Source organism: Chelonia mydas, chromosome 8, assembly GCF_015237465.2.
Source record: "Chelonia mydas isolate rCheMyd1 chromosome 8, rCheMyd1.pri.v2, whole genome shotgun sequence".
Taxonomy (NCBI): Eukaryota; Metazoa; Chordata; order Testudines; family Cheloniidae; genus Chelonia; species Chelonia mydas.
This window is the reverse complement of record NC_057854.1, coordinates 89,985,237-90,001,721: the sequence shown is the minus strand read 5'-3', so window position 1 is coordinate 90,001,721 and position 16,485 is coordinate 89,985,237. Positions and strand designations below refer to the sequence as shown.

The window sequence follows — 16,485 nt, the reverse complement described above, 5'->3', positions numbered from 1 at the left end:
GTTGATGGTGAGAGACACAGGGGGCCCTAGGCTCCTGTAGGTCCTAGGCAATGCACAGGATTTGTTGATGGAACAGCCAGCTGTTGCACAAGCGAAACAAACCCCTCACCTCAAACCATCCTTTATGAGGAGGTCCTCAGAGGTGTGTAGGTGTCTACCTTCCATTGAAATCAATAGGAGCTAGGCTCTTAAATACCTTTGAGGATTTAGACCTAAATTCTGTCCCCCAGCTCATGTGTGCAGAGGTCCCCAAGGGCAGTAGACTGTGCCTGCTGTGAAAGGGTGGCAAGATATGGGAGACAGAGCAGAATTTGTTCACCCCATTTGGCACAAAAGTCCTGCTCCATGGGATTTCCCTGTTCAGCAGGACCCTGGAAGTGCGAATGGGAGACCTTGACATGCTGGGAGCTTGGGGCCAGGGAAAGAGCATGGAGAGGAGGCTAATGCAGCCATTAGATTTGAGTAACCTGTATATGCTCCTGATCCGGATTCCTTCCTGTGTTGATATCCCCTACAGACAGCTGAAATATACAGGCTGGGCTGTGAAGGAAGGATTTGGGGCTTAATGAGCAGTCCCTAAAAGCAGATCAAATTTACGCATGTTTTGCACTGCATTGTTGGGTGAAATTATATAATTCCTGGTGCTGATGTGCGAAGCACCCTGCCTGCTCACTGGATTGAGAATGCCACACTTAAAGTTGTAAAATGCTAGTTCAGGTTTTCATGGAGTTAGTGGGATGATTTTTAACCCTTTTAATATGCCAGTTAAACCACACACACACACACACACACACACACACACTTCTGTGTTAGACACTTAGATCCCATGAAAGGATTAAGTAAATTCCACAGGCTGTGAATGATTTTATGGTCATGGAATTTTGAAAAGGCAGGGATCCTGGACTAATGCAGTTTAAAAGTGGATACTTAGGGTTTGAGACTTTCAAGCAGTCATTCTTTGTGATTTGGGGTTGCTGTAACAGTGCTACAGTGAAACCAGCTGCAGAATTCTCCTTACTCTTGCCGCGTAGATGGGTGCTGCTGTGGCATAGAATTTCGGGGGCTCTTGCAATAGGAAACTGGAACAGAATGTAAGAGGTCTCAGAATGTAAGAGATTGGCATGAAGTGGCACCCTAGTGTTTGAAATGTGCAATAATTCTGTAACTGTATGAAATAATCATTGCTGTTTAAGGCAATAAAAGGAAAATAATCTCTTGTGTGTAGTGTTTGTGTATGTGACTCCTCACGCTCACCCAAGAGGCTGAATAAAACTGTAACATTCCAACTCAGATGATTAGAAGTACTGAAGCAGAATCATCTCGGTTGAAAGATACAAAACTGACACTGTAGTTACTGTGGGAGGAATGTGAAGGAGAAATTAAATTCATTGCCACTACTCTGAGCGGGCAGGGGGCGGGGCAGGGAAGAGACGGGTATAACCGAAGGAATATAGCTTTCCAGTGTACTTTTATCAAGCAGTCCTTATCCACTCAGAATAAGAGGTATAGTGTAAACAAATTATAGGAAAATTCCTGTTGCACCTATCAATTCCTCTGGAGGTAGAGGACCAACCTGCAGTGTAATTCCCCCAAAGGTAGAGTGGGTATCAGTAGCTGTAGTCCAAAGCCCACCAGAGGGGTCTACTTTCTCTGTATGACACAGAGCTTCTTTGTGGTGGCAAGGCCTTCAGATCCATAACCATCTGGATCTGCTGGAGATTGCCCTACACTCAGCCGCCTTGCAAAAAGCAAGGGTTGGTGCTGCTGCAGCTTGGAAAGTGCAGCATGGTTCCACAGCTTTTCTGCAGTCTGTAGGAGAGTGGGAAGGATCCATAGAACTCCCTAGTGCAGAGCACACTTACGAAAGCTTTTATATAGCCTCAGTGTTTTCTGCTATACTAAGCAATACTGTAACTGAGATAGTTAGAAGTCAGCAGCATGAAAAACAACATTTAAAATATAACTCTGTATTCCTTAGCCAAGCATTGCTATCCCAAACATAGCATTTGGGATTGGGTATAAGAGGGAGAGAAAAAAAGAGTATAATAAAAAATAGACTGCAGGCATAGAATGAACAGTTGCCGTGACCTTGCTTTTTGTATGCCATTACACAATTCAATGGCAGTCCACTCAAACCTTGCTCTCGATCAATATCCTATTAAAGCAGCACAAAAAGTCTCCATAAACTTAGTGGTTAGCTATGTTTATAAATGGAACTCAGCATAATTAGATGGTCAATAGCAAGCTGTACTAGTAATTTTAAAATGAACATCACACATTTCATATCAGTGGTATTCGGCAAACCTCTTTGAACCTAACAGTACAGTACATAGGAGACAAAGGCCATGCAACAAATTTGAGCTACCCTTTCCTCGCTGAGTCAGAACGATAGTGTGTTTTCCTCTGGTTGTTAAGCCACAGTATATGAAGAAGTGTATTAGTTAAACGTCATGTTTCTTCCTGGGGTATAATACGTTTAGCCTTATGTACATTGTCACTTTGCTGCAGTGTTAGACATGTCTTGATCCTAGTTTTACCCAAATATCTTTGTAAAAATAAATAAATAAAAAATGAAAAAAGAGAAATTAAATATATCTTAACAACTAAAAGACAGTGCCATTTTAAAAGGAAGATGACTGCCAGCTTGGCTGGTTTTATTTAGTGGGTTTCCTGTACTTTAATTCAGTAAATTTCCAAAATAAATATTCAAATTGAATTAAGTCAAAGTTTGCTAATTTTTCTGTTATATTTCTTGACATTTCGGGTGACTATTTGAGCTAATAAACTGGCAGCGAAGGGAATAGATTGGCAGCAGTGGGAGTTTTCCTCAGAGCTGCCCTTTATCCAGAGCAGAACTACCATGCAGGTGGTCAAAGAGAAGCAGCTCCCCGCTTGCCTCCCCAGTTTAACATGGAATGATCGGCCTACAGTGAGGGTTGTTCCAATCTTTCAGGCAAACTCATTCTAACCCTTCAGAGTGATTGAAATGTATCCTGTGTGCGTAGGAGTTTTTGATGGAGACCACCCTGTCAGCTGAAATCAGCTGAGGCTGCATCAGTTAGTTCACTTACAGGCTCCGCACACATCAATCAAACGAAGTTTTAAATGAAAGGCCAGATTTCTATCCAATAAACCATTTTACTCCTCCCTCACTGGGGTCAGAGCTCTGTGTCAAATGACATCTTGATGCAGGCATGTGGGTGGAGTGTGTATTGTGTGGAAGCTCAGTTGAAATTTTCAACCTATATCTCCTGCTTGGGACGTGTTCTTGAGCTATTTTGGTGTCATTTTTCTGAGGAGCATCTCTTAGGTGGGGAAAGCAGCATATTTTCAGTGTGGCTGGTATAATCTTAACCTTCAATTTATGTATACTTTGGTGTAATAAAGGGCTGGCTTTGTATTATAGAACAGAATGATCTCCACACTTATGCTGACAGTGCCAAAGCATGTTCTTATTTTGGGACATTGGGCTGAGGTACAGGTGGGGAGAGTGATCACATGTTGGATGATCATATGCTAAAATGAAGAAGCTCAGTTTAGACAGAGTTTTGCCACAATTTAGATCTCTTTAATCCTGTTTGCTCTCTGGTGCTGGAGTGTTGATAGGGAATCCTACAAACAGACAGAAGTGGGACTCTGTCTTTCCATCAGTATTCAGGGCTAATAGAAGAGGGATAGTGTATTCAGGCAGTGAGAGGGGCCATTTGGAGCAAGGAAGGGTTTGCATGGCTAGGCTAGATTAAGTTTATGCACCTTTGCAACATGTTGTGTTGCAAAACAGAAAAGTAAATAGAAGGTCCAAATAAAACACAACAGAGTTCCCTCAGCCAAAGTCCAGTGTAAAGTGTTACGAAGTGTGACTCGATTCAGCCAAGTCTATAACAGGGATATAAAGCATGAATCACTTCAACCAAATTCCAGAGAGGAAGAGACAGATCCCCCCTACCCAGAGAAAGAGAGTTAACCCCTTCCCCGCCAGCCTCTGGATGGGGTCTGTACACTGAAATTTTCCTCACTTTGTCTACAGTAAAATGTTGTTTGAAGAGCAAACTAACTGGGAAAAGAAAACATAGATACCCTTTATTGAATGATAACTTCCTACTACACAGAGTATGATTCCAGAACAGTTCCCCTTTATGGAAAGTTTACCCTTATAGCATTACTAAGTTTAGTGACCTTGGGTTGTCTCTAGTATGAATGTCATTGTTAGAACTGCCATAGGCCTTTTAAATAAGGCACAGCCATGAACGCTTTAAATGCTTTTAATACTCAACTGCTTTAATAAATGTTCTGTCCTTTGACCATTTTATTGTTTAAGAGAGATGGATCTTGTCTTTTTACCTTTCATCCTGAATCCTCTCAGCTCAGCTCCCCTCAGTACTGCAGGGTGTCCGAGGACCTGGCAGGAAAACCCTATTACTGTTAAATATGGAGGAAGCTAGAGGTTACCTATTTAAATCCTTTCTATCTTGCGGCTAGTTTTTATGTTACTAGCTGTACGCCCATCCCACTCCACATCTTTTCAGGCTACGTGCACCATGTTCAGAAGTGGAAGAACATTTTAGTTTCACATAAGGCAAATTCAAGAATTTGGCCAGTAATGCTTTAGATTTTGGGGGCTGATGAACGGGAGCAGAGTCAGTTTTTGAACACAAAATTTTCCTCCATCTCTAACTGAAATAAAACTGCTCAGTAAAACTTACAATAGCAGGGAAATTCATTGTCCCTTGAAAAGAAATGGTGCTTTAATTTAGTGCCTGCCTTTTTATGTGCCTGTTTGGAAAATATTACTATGAACCACTAAGTTGGGCTTTGTTAGGTCTGGGGTACAGGGGAATTGATCAACAAAGGGGTTTAAAGAGCACAAATCTGCTTGGCAAAGGAGTTGCTGAAGACTGTGGAGTAGATGCTGCAGAGAGTACCTGTATGATTGATTTCCATTCACGTCAGACTGACTGCAGTGTGGTCATTTTTCTAACCCATAACTGCTCACACTGCAGCGGTCTGCTATCTGCAGGGTGTCTGAATTATAGCAGTCCATGCCCATGTTACCTTTTACACAAATTACTTACACTGGTTTCTTTTTTCCATGCAAATTTGTCGGTTTTACAGCCTCTTCTAGCTGCTGTCAGGAAACTCTAGCAGAAAGCACAATTTAATAAAATGAGTTAGTTTTACTATATTTAATTTTTCTTTAAAAAAAACGCCCGCCCTCGCATACAGCCAGTGCACAGGAAACATATTTTAGTTAAAGGAAGACAACAAAGGAGTTTGGTGTTCTTGCCTTAAATTACTTCCCAAATTAATCCCTTTTAATGATCGTTCCAGATTTTCTTAAGTTTTAATAGCATTGTGTGCTTTCCACCCTATGCTTTTAAAAATCTGTTACTTGCTGTCCATGTCATTCCCAGTCTGTCTCAGTGTTGATCTACTTTCTTAAAAGATCTTTGCTCTAGATTGCCAATTTAATTGTGAGGAGAATGAGGCAGCTGCAAAGTTATATTCTTCATCTGTCAGATCCAGCAGTGCTTCTTCCCTAAAACTTGGGGTGAAATCCTGACTCTATTGAAATCAAAGGCAGAACTCCCAGTGGCTTCATTTGGTCCCGTATTTCACCCTTGGTATGCCAGGTTATTGGTGCAAGATATCTGAACCATCCAATCTTGATTTCCTCACTGATGCCCACAAGAGTGAAATATTTCATGTGTTTAATATTAGGCTCAGTTCCTCCCTGGTAGAAGCAAGCACAGGTCTATTGATTTCAGTAGAGTTGTTCCAACTGACACAAGAGTAAATTTGGCTCAGTATCATTGTGTGGCACCAGGAAAATCCCTGTGAATCAGAGTTTTCAGATAATATATCCTGTGCCAAACAGATTTATCTTGGGCAACAGGGTAATTTTAATCAGATTGTGGAATGGGACAGACAATCAATCTTGGTCCATAAAGCAGAATGTCCTGTAAAGGTCAGGGCACTGGAATGGTGACAGTGGGCATGGTATCATATCACATGCAGTGGATTTCATTGAGGAAGACCTTGCCGGCTCAGTTTTATATTAGTTACAGCGTTCTCATTTGTTCCATATTGCTCAACACGTGGGAGTTCACAGCCCTATGCCTGTAAACTTTTGGAAAAGGAACTCTCATAATACCTTAGTGTAAAAACAGTACTCTAGGCAAGCGTATTAAAGTCAGGTGAGTTATAGCAGTGGTGGTCCTTACAGAAAACCATGCATGCTGGTGGGAATAAAGAAGAATAGAAAACATTTGTTGGATAATAATATAATGAGGCAAATTGTCTCTGGCCTCCGCACAGAGGCAGAGAGGAACACAAGGAGTCTCAGCCCCTGGCATACTTCCGTTAGCGGTCTTGGTCAGTCATAGCTCCTATGCTCCAGGAGTATAGAGACTGTAGCCTCTATGTACATCTGGGTTCACACAGTATTCCCAAAGGTCTTGGGAAGAGGTGGCACCAGTGCCCCTTCCCCGTCTACAGAAGCTCGTAGACTGGGCCAGGCATACTGTAGGGATGGCGCAACATGTCCACTACCCAGCACTGTGCCTAATAAGGAAGTAAGTTCCAAGAGATGTTATTAAGAAGATTACAATATGGCAGCAGTTTCTTAAAGGAATCCAAGATTCTTGCTGCAAACAATGAGAATTGCCAGTACAGAAAAGACTGACCTGAAAAGAAAATAGGAACGTCTTTATTATATTATATGATTATTATTATTTATTTTTATTATTGTAGTACTTAGGAGTCCTAGGCGGGGACCAGGACTGCATTGTGCGAGGCGTTGTACAAACAGACCAAAAAAGACACTTCCTGCCCCAGAGGGCATCATATAGTGGTAAAATGTTCCTGATTACAGTGTCAGTTCACTTTGGGTGTTGATATATAATTGAGTCCTTATTCACATGACTTACTGACTTTAATTTCTTTTGTTTCCCTAGCACCAATAGCTGCAGGAACAGGCCCAAATTTCTCCCTCTCAGATTTGGAAAGTTCTTCGTACTATAGCATGAGCCCAGGAGCAATGAGGAGGTCTTTACCTAGCACATCCTCTACCAGGTAATTTGATATGTGTATGCTATTGGGTTACTTGTGAAACCCAGATTACGATTAATGCTCATATGGAAATTATTGTTTTGTACTTACATTGTTTGATGTGTTCTGGTGGGGACGGGATGGTGAGTCTTTTCAGAATCACAAATCTGAGTGTCTATCTCAATCTATATTAAAGCTCTATACTTAAAGTCCAGCTTTGAAAAAAGCTGCAGAGAGACACACAGGCCCTGATTCTTTTCTCACTTACATTGTTTACAATCACAGGTAATTCCATTGAAATCAGTAGAGTTGCACTGGTATAAGTAAAAGGAGAATCAGGACCATAATGAAACATGATGTCCTCCTATGATAATGTCACTGAGTATTTTTCATGGAGATATTTCTTGTCGGCATTGCATAGAAGGAAAAGAGACTGGACACCAGACTTCAGATAAAACTTATATGTATTGTGTATACATAAAAGTGTTAGCTGTGAAACTAACATAGTGTTGAAGACCTGGCTTTAATTCATTCACATTTTGGTGTGGCTTTAAGAATTTTGTGATTTAATGAAACAACTGAATTTTTGATGCAGGCCACTATCAAGTCTGATTGCATATCTTAGGTGCAAACTAGCAGACAAGGATATTTTTTACTCTGTCTTTTTACTTTAACCATACGTGAGATTGAATTTATAAATAAGCCTAGTCACCATTGCCATCTTGAACACTGTTAAGGAACCAGACTGATTTTTGTTTGTCCGCCAGCCAAAATGATCAGTTATTTCGAAGACATGGCAAGAAATTCTAACTTCTGCCTGGAGTTCTTTTAGGTTCTGATCTCAGTCTGCAGCGCCACCAGCTTTGCAAAAAGCAAGCACACCATTAAAAAAAAACGTATCTTTTGAATGTAGCTGTTTTTTTTTCTACAAAAGTATGTAGAGTCTCCTAGCAATAACTTTTAGCTTATTTGTTAGTCTCTAAGGTGCCACAAGTACTCCTTTTCTTTTAGCTTATAGTTCGCAGTGATTGAAAGAACATTCTGTACACATGAGCTCAGTCAGCATTCTGAAGCTTAGCAAATACGGTTCTCATTACATGTGGCAGTAATCAATTTAAAAGTTTGTGCTGTTAGTTTTTTCACATGTGTTTGGCATACTGTATGTGCAGTGCTCATCATTAGAATCACTCCCAGGAAGAGTTTTGTTGTGACTCCAGGAGTGAAAAAGGCAGGTTATTAGTGTTACTTAAAAGCTCAGTTGTCACTCTTCTATTCTTCTGCAAATAGCTAGCACTGATAAGGAGCTAATTATAAACATCACCAGTAGTTAATAACTCGGTCATATGTTTGTTTTTCTCTCATTAGGTTGTTCCCAGTTAGAAAAAAAGTATTCCTTAAATACACAGACTCAGTGGCTCTATCAGGCAGTAATTGTATTGTACACATAGAATTTCCCCAACCGACATATACCGATTCTTTTAAATAAGTTATGGCACAACCTGCATTCCATACATACCATAAAACATTGTCTCCCTTCAGCTTTGCATACAGAACTCCCAAACCCTGCAGCTCTTACTCAGGCAGAACTAAGGGTGAAGTTAAAGTGAGTTTTGCCTGAGTGAAGGCTGGAAGATTTAGCTCAATGGGAATTATGCCAATGGAATGTTTTATATCCATCGAAGTACATCCCTGATACACAAAGGAGTCTATTCTTGTTTACCTATGGGACATTTAGGCAGGTAGGCCTTTTCTTGAATCCCTTACACACTGCTGGTGGAATTGACCCCACAGAATAAAGAGCTGGCAATAGACATAAGTTCTAGAAAAATGTGTTAGGACAAATTCACAATAATATTCTAGAGCATTCTGTACATCTCATTATTCCAAACTTAGCCAAGATTGTGGGCCCTTGGAACTGGAATTCATTTCCCTACCACTGTGCCACACTTTGTGTCAGTTGACCTTCAGAGCACAGTGTCAGGATTCTCCCATCTCTCAGCCTTTCGCCTGGGTTGGATTGTGGGGGAGGTATTGTATATGATAAGTGTTGTGTGGGAGCCTTTCAGTGTTGGCATTAGTCAGCAAGCTTTTTGTTCTTTTTTTTAAAAAACGTGTGGCGGCATCCAAAGGCTATGTTCTACATCAGGCATTGCACAAATTAGGTACAGGGTAAAATTTTTATTCTTGTTTAAAATAACCTGTGACAATGTAAAACTGAAATATCTTTTCCATCTTTTGCCATCACTCATGTGCTTATTATTGTAGGGTTGCCATAAGCTGGGTTTGCTGCCACTGGATTTTTCTTTAGGAAAAGAAAGCACTGAAAATATAAAAGATGCATACAAAGGGAGTATATGGAATTCACAGTAAGATAAGGAGAAAACAAGGTAGTTTAAATGAGGGTCTGCCTGCCAGTACCATATCTGTTTAATATTAACTATCTGATAGCTGGTGACACAGTGAATTAATGGTACAAAACCCACTGAAGTCAATGGGAGTCTTTCCGTTGACTTCAGCATGCTTTCCATAAGGTTCTAGCCTCCCACCTGTGAAAATCTAAATTCTGAAATATCTTTGGTTCCAGTTTGGAATGAGTTTGGTGATCTCAGCTTAGTCTTTATTGGAGGTTGTTCTGTGTCACAAAATCAGCATGGAGCTTGGCACAGTTCAGAAAGTTTGACAGTTCTGGTGTAAGGCAGCCTCAAGTCTGAAAAAAGTAGATCAGGACTGAGGAACATAGATTCAGCTTTGTGGGGAAGAGTGAATAGAACAGGAACCTCTCCCAAGTCAATGCCTTAACTCTATCAGTTTCAGTGTCACTAAACTTAACCCCGTTGGTCTCTTCCCATGCTACCGAGAAATATACCAATAGAGAAATACCTTTGTATCCTTTCAGCATATACAGTATTGTATGTTTTGCTGTTTCAGCTCTACAAAACGCCTCAAATCTGTGGAGGATGAAATGGACAGTCCTGGTGAAGAGCCATTTTATACAAGCCAAGGGCGCTCTCCAGGAAGTGGCAGTCAGTCAAGTGGATGGCATGAAGTGGAGCCAGGTAAGCCACGGCTTTCAGGAGTCATAGGAAATTTTCTCCAGTTTTTCAGTTTCGTTATCATAAGAGAACACTGTATAGAAAGGCTATAAATAAAACCCCTATGATTTGTGCTGAAATGGTCAGTCTAATGAAAATATTGCAATAGTTTGATTGCTCCTGCAGCTGCAAATGTTTTTGTAGTGTGTCACTTTTGTATTTGGGCCAAGCATCTGAAGTATTTGAATAATGCAGAAAAAGATATGCTCTCCTTCTCTGTCAAATTGTCCATATCCAATCGTGGAATATCACTGATAACAGCTTGGCAAAACACAGCACCTGTCCCAGCTGTGGACCGCATTTCATTCTGTTGTAAAATGCCATTGTTTATATTGTTTTTTTTTTTTAAAAAAAAACACATACCTCTATAAGATGGAAAGACTTTTGGAGAATTATATAACATTTGTTTACTCTGCAGTGGGTTTTTGAGAGACTTGGTATGAGTTGCTGTTGTATTCACCCATAGTGGTGTGAAGTTTGATTGGAGACTCTATGCTGAAATACATATCATTGGAGTTAAGAACTTGTAGGGGGAAGCCGTGCCTTTTCCTGATGAACTTTCCTTGGCTTGTGTTATTTACTTAATGTCTCTCGATCACCTAGCTTGGTATCATCTGGGTACTTAATAGTAATAAAAACATTTTCCTGGTATGATGGCATTTAGTAGGCAAAATAATGCCACAGATCTCTGGTCTAGATAGGGATTTTATTACTAATTATTATTAATACTAATTTATTGAGTACCAACAAAATGTTTTTGTCTTTCACCATCCAACATTTTACCAGGTCATCAATGTATGGTCCTAAGGGATTGGTCCTTTGTGTTTTGTATATTTTAATATATTTTTTACTTAGATTTAAAATAATAAAGATGTCTAACCAAAGGTCTAGGCACCCTAACATAATTAATGATACAGCCGTGCAATTATATTATACCTCAGCACCATTAAAATCAGTTCTGCAGGAATTTGGCTGGCCAGCCAGCCACCTACTACCTTCATCATCTCTGAAGCATATCCACAGCCTTCTCCAGAAGCACATCAAACAGATGTCTTTTGCAGCATGCCTGGAAAGCCACCAAATGTTGCTATTTCAGACCAGGAGGGAGCAAGTTTCAGAGTCTCAGAGCTGACAGAACATCCTGCCAACAGCTCCCCTCTCTTTTATAATGAGCTGGATCCAGTCTGAGTGCTCCTGTTAACCACAGCTGTGGCAGTATAGCATGGAGTCCAGTCCCTCAGGTAGGCCAGCTCCAAGCCATGTAGGGTTTTATAGGTCATAACCAACACCTTAAACTCCACCCAGAGAGACATGGGCAGGCAGCACAGACCCTGGATCACTCTGGCCATGTGCCCCCAGTGAAATGTCCTGTTCAATAAGCAAGCCACTGCATTCTACACCAGCTTCAGTCTCCAAATAGTTTTAAGGTGTAGCCCCATGTAGAGTGCATTGTCGTTGTCTGATCTTGAGGTGACAGAAAGCACAGATAACAGTGGCAAGGTCTGCGTCTGAAAGAAAAGGCTGCAACCTCCTAGTTAGACGCAAACTGGGTCGTGGCTGTAACATGATCGTCAAACAGCAGCATGGGCTGTAGAATCACTCCTAAGGTGTGAATACTATCAACTAATGGCAGACATACTGCTCCAATGGAAAGGGTTGATATTACCTCCTCCCAGTTCTCCAGCGACATCCCCCAGCCCACCTTCATCACCTCAGTATGATCTGGGTTGAGCTCCAGACAGCTTGCTCTCAAACAGTGATTGAGGTGCTGAATGGCATAGTTCCAAATGAGACAAGATAGAGACATACAGTTGGGAGTCATTGGCATACTGAAAACACTGAGCCCCATGCCCCCTTACAATGTTCCTAGTGGCCTTTTATGCATGTTGAACAAGAGAGGTGACAGAATGCCACCCTGCAGCACCCCACCAAGCTCCTCAGGAAGAGAAGCTATTGTCCACAGCTATCTGCTGAGAGAAGAGAACAAAGAAAGAAAAGTGGCCTGGCGCATTCTCAACAGGTCCTCAGGCAAGTCAGCAGCACTTCATGATCAACCATATTAAAGGCAGCTGATAGATCTAATGATACCAGCATGGAAACCGGGTTTTCATCCGTTGCCAGGAGATCACTGACCAATGCACCAGGGCAGTCTTTGTGTCATAGCCAGGTCAATACCCAGATTGACAAGGGTCAAGGCGATCACAGGCATCTAGACACGGTGCGAATTGTCTTGTCACAATCTTCCCACAATCCTACCTAGAAAGGAAAGATGTGATACTTGTTGATAATTAGCAAGATTGTCAGCACACCGTGATGACTTCTTGAGCAAAGGCTGCACTCCTGTTTCCTCCAAAACAATAGGCAGCCTGCTCTCTCTGAAAGAGGTGCTGACAATCTCCACAAATAAGGAGATCCACGCTTCCTCACTGGCCTTCCCCAGCAAGGAAGGACGTGAATCCAAATGACAGGTTGCAGGACAAAGTTCTCCCAATACTTCCAGTACCTCAGGGAGTATTACTGGCTGAAACTCCAGCAGAGAAGACAAGGCCTTTGTTCCCTCAAGACCAGGCTCAATCACCACAAAAGCAAACAGCCTATCCCTAATCTGATCAGTCTTGTCTGCAGAATAGCAAACAATTTCCTCACAACAGGAGGGACTCAGAGCAGCTACCGAGCAGAAACCATCCAGATGTACCAGACTCTCTGTCACACGGATCAAATCTGCTGTCTTAGATGTTGCGGATACTGTGATGGAGAAAAATAATCGTCTCGTTGCCTCCTGCACAGCAATAGCATAGGAGTTAAAAAGAAATATTTTTGCTACAGCTGGTCAGTCTCAGCGCAAGATTTCACCACCGTTTCTCTAGCCATCTCCCTCTCGCTTCATTTGTTTCAGACCATCCATAAACCAGGCTCATCTCTGAGAACGAAGCCAGCAAAGAGAGCACTTAGGATCCACCTCCTCAATAGTGGAGGACAAAAAACTATAATCATCTACAAACCCATCAAAAGAGTGGTCTGTCAGCAGAACAAGAGTCACCATCAGAGCTCTGTATATCAGAAAGCAACAGCTTATATCATATTTTGTTTTAATATATAATATATAGTAAGTCACACGTGCTCTGAAATCAACATTTGGTCCTTCGTGTTTGACATGAATGCTTTCGTCTCAACGACTACAGAATGCTTTATGAGTCTTCAGCAGGGCAACTGCCTAGAAAATGTATTGGCCCACTGAAAAATACAGAAATGGGATCAACATCCCTTATTACTTTGTATATTGCCAGAGTATTGCTCCTGAAAGAATAGTAACCTTGCCTTGTTTCAGTTACATCCTTTCTGATCTCTATATTGTCCAAATAAGACCCTTACTGTTTACAATGGAGTCGCATCTTATCCGGGGGTTAGGTTCTAAAGTCAGCGCGTAAGGCGAAAATCGTGTATAGTCAAAATTACCCTTGAAAATCCCTTAAATCGCGCATAAAGTACAGTATACTATACATGGTTTTACATATACTGTACAACTCTGAACAGTAATATGTATAAATATATAATGTATACAGTAATGTACAGTATATAATAAAGAATACATGTGCAAAATATAATTTTACAGTATTTTTAATTACATAGAGAGAGAAAGAGAGACGGAAGAGTGAAAGAATAAAAAAGGAAAACAGTAAACCTAAACACTCACCATTCATCCTGGATATTCTTGCTACTCTATGACGACGATGATAATGGTGATACGACGACTATGACAATGGTCGTGTGACAATGATGAATGATGACAATGATGATTAGTACAGCGCCCATATGATGAACGATGAGATGATGAAGATGGGCGCTGTACACCCTCCGATTATTAGTCTTCCTCTTCCCCTGACAACACTACTGGGGGGTTGTCAGGGCTTGATGTTGATCCAGGAGACGGAGGTGACGGAGAGCTTGGGTGACGGAGAGCGAGTTGTAGACAAAGTGGTTGGCTCTGGTTCAGCTTGAGAAGTTGATTGCATAGGCTTATCTGCTGGTGGTTGTTTTTTCTTGAAAAACATGGTGATCAGCAACTGTCGCTGTTGACTCTTGAGCTGCTCAAACATTTCTTGATATGGTCTCAAAAATCATCCGTAATATTATGTGTGATTTTGAGGCTTCATTCCATAGAGGGATCGTATTCAGAAATTAAATCATTGAAGTGTTTCGCTGCTTGGAACACTTCAGCAATTTTATGAAAATTCCAACTTGCTGGCTCTTCCTGTTAGTTGTCATCATCTCGTCTTCTGTAGAAGATTTTATCAGTTCCTCTAACTCTTCATTAGTCATTGTTTCTCTGTGGCCCACAATTAATTCTTCAATTTCTTCCTCAAGGATATCGACAAAGCCATCACCACCCACTTGCCTGGCCACCTGAACAATCCATTTCACTTCTTTGTCAATGGTTGGGAAACCTTTAAAATCATTCACACATTCTTTCCATAGGTTTCACCAACATGCATTGACTGTTTCAGGCTTGATTCCATCTATTGCCTGTTTAATATAAGTGATGCAATCGGCAACGTTGAAGGATTTCCAACACCCCATCACATTAAGATTGGGATCAGCATCCATAGCGCTACGTATCCGTGAGAACGTAAGCCTCGTGTACGTGGCCTTGAAACAGCAAATCACGCCTTGGTCGAGAGGTTGGAGGATGGAGGTGGTATTGGGAGGAGAAAGACAACTTCAGCGTCGTTATGCGCAAACTGGAGTGCCTCAGGTTGGCCAGGAGCATTGTCTACGATCAGCAACACTTTAAAGTCAAGTCCTTTCTCTTCGAGGTACCGCTTGACCTCCGGAATGAAACACTTGTGGAACCAATCCAGAAATAATGCTGCTGTCACCCAAGCCTTTTTATTTGATTGCCAGAACACAGGCAGGAGATTTTTGTTCTTGCCTTTTAGGGCACGGGGATTTGCAGCCCTGTTTAGCAAGCCCAGCTTTATTAAATGCCCAGCCGCATTGCCACAAAAAAACAGTCACATGGTCTCTAGCTGCTTTGAAGCCAGGGGCTTGTCTTTCTTATTTCAAAATGCAAGTGCGGTTCGGCATTTTTTTCCAGAAGAGCCCAGTCTCGTCAGCATTAAAAACTTGTTCCGGAACATAGCCCTTTTCTGCTATGATTTTCTTTAATTGTTCGGGCTAGGCTTTTGCTGCCTCTTCATTGGCAGATGCAGCTTCACCAGTAGTCTGCATGTTTTTGAGGTTGAAGGAGTTCCTAAAACTGTTAAGCCAACCTTGGCTGGCTTTGAATTCCTTCTCATCAGAAGGCTGTCTCTCTTTGGCGGGAGGTTTGAACAGTGCGTAGAGGCCAAGAGCCTTTTCTTGCAACATGTTGCCATCGATAGGCACACGTTTACGGTTTATGTCTTCCAGCCATAATTTTAATGCCTTTTCAGTCTTTACTAAAGTCTTATCACACACCTGGCTCATCACCTTAGCAGTTATTGAAGCACTTGATGCCACGGCTTGACGAATTTCTCTCTCTCGAATCTTGATGGCATGGATGTTAGATTCATGTGGTCATATTTACGTGCCACGTTGGAGACCGACATAGCGTCTCTCAATAAGTCTAACACAGCCAGTTTTTCCTCCAGTGTTGGAACAGATCACCGTTTCTTCGGTTGAGCACCAGATGAAGTAGTTGGCTTGCGTTTAGGGGCCATGTTGTACGAAAAATACGTATCTTTAAACACTAGAATCACACTCAGCGCAGTGAGATGCTCACACTATGAGAGGTACGCGGAAACTGAGACCGACTGAGGGAACAGCAGATTCACGTCTCCCTTCTCATGCTCACTCCGGGGCATACGCTCATTGAGTGGAATGGTGGGCGGAATCACCCGCACTATTTAAATTGTTTTTTTTCTTTTTTTCTGCCAAGTGCGTATAGTTGAATTTGCGTAAGTTAAATGCGTGTATGATGCGACTCCACTGTATTTAATGCCACAAATGACATGAAAAAAATTCTACGTTTTTAACATATAATAAGCACTTTGGGTTTTAATGTTTAATTCGTCTGATTGACATATGCAAAGGGAGCTTAAACACTGAAACCATCTTAATAGTTGATGTAGCCCATCAAAGCCCAGAGCAATTATACTGTATACAATGGTAAAATATGTTTACAACAGAGCCCGTTGCTACTGTGAATATTTCTGATACTATTAACTGAGGCTGGTCACTGTGGAGGGTTTAGCCTGCATTGCCAGACAGTAGCATAAGAGTGATTTGTTCAGCAAGATTTTCTTACATCCCATCAAAACCTGTCCTACTGGATGATCTGTCCACGATCAACATGGGAACATGCTGA

General features: G+C 41.5%; 1 protein-coding gene across 17 annotated transcripts in view; it reads left to right on the top strand.

Annotated features, from left to right (window-relative positions):
* NFIA (nuclear factor I A) overlaps nucleotides 1–16,485 on the top strand; it is a 466,574-nt gene that overhangs the window by 362,930 nt on the left and 87,159 nt on the right. For all 17 annotated transcript variants that reach the window (XM_037907918.2, XM_043552640.1, XM_043552638.1 and 14 more), the window contains exons 5-6: nucleotides 6,954–7,071; nucleotides 9,976–10,103. In XM_037907918.2, the coding sequence (XP_037763846.1) occupies nucleotides 6,954–7,071; nucleotides 9,976–10,103 (246 nt within the window). The remainder of the gene's footprint in view (nucleotides 1–6,953; nucleotides 7,072–9,975; nucleotides 10,104–16,485) is intronic.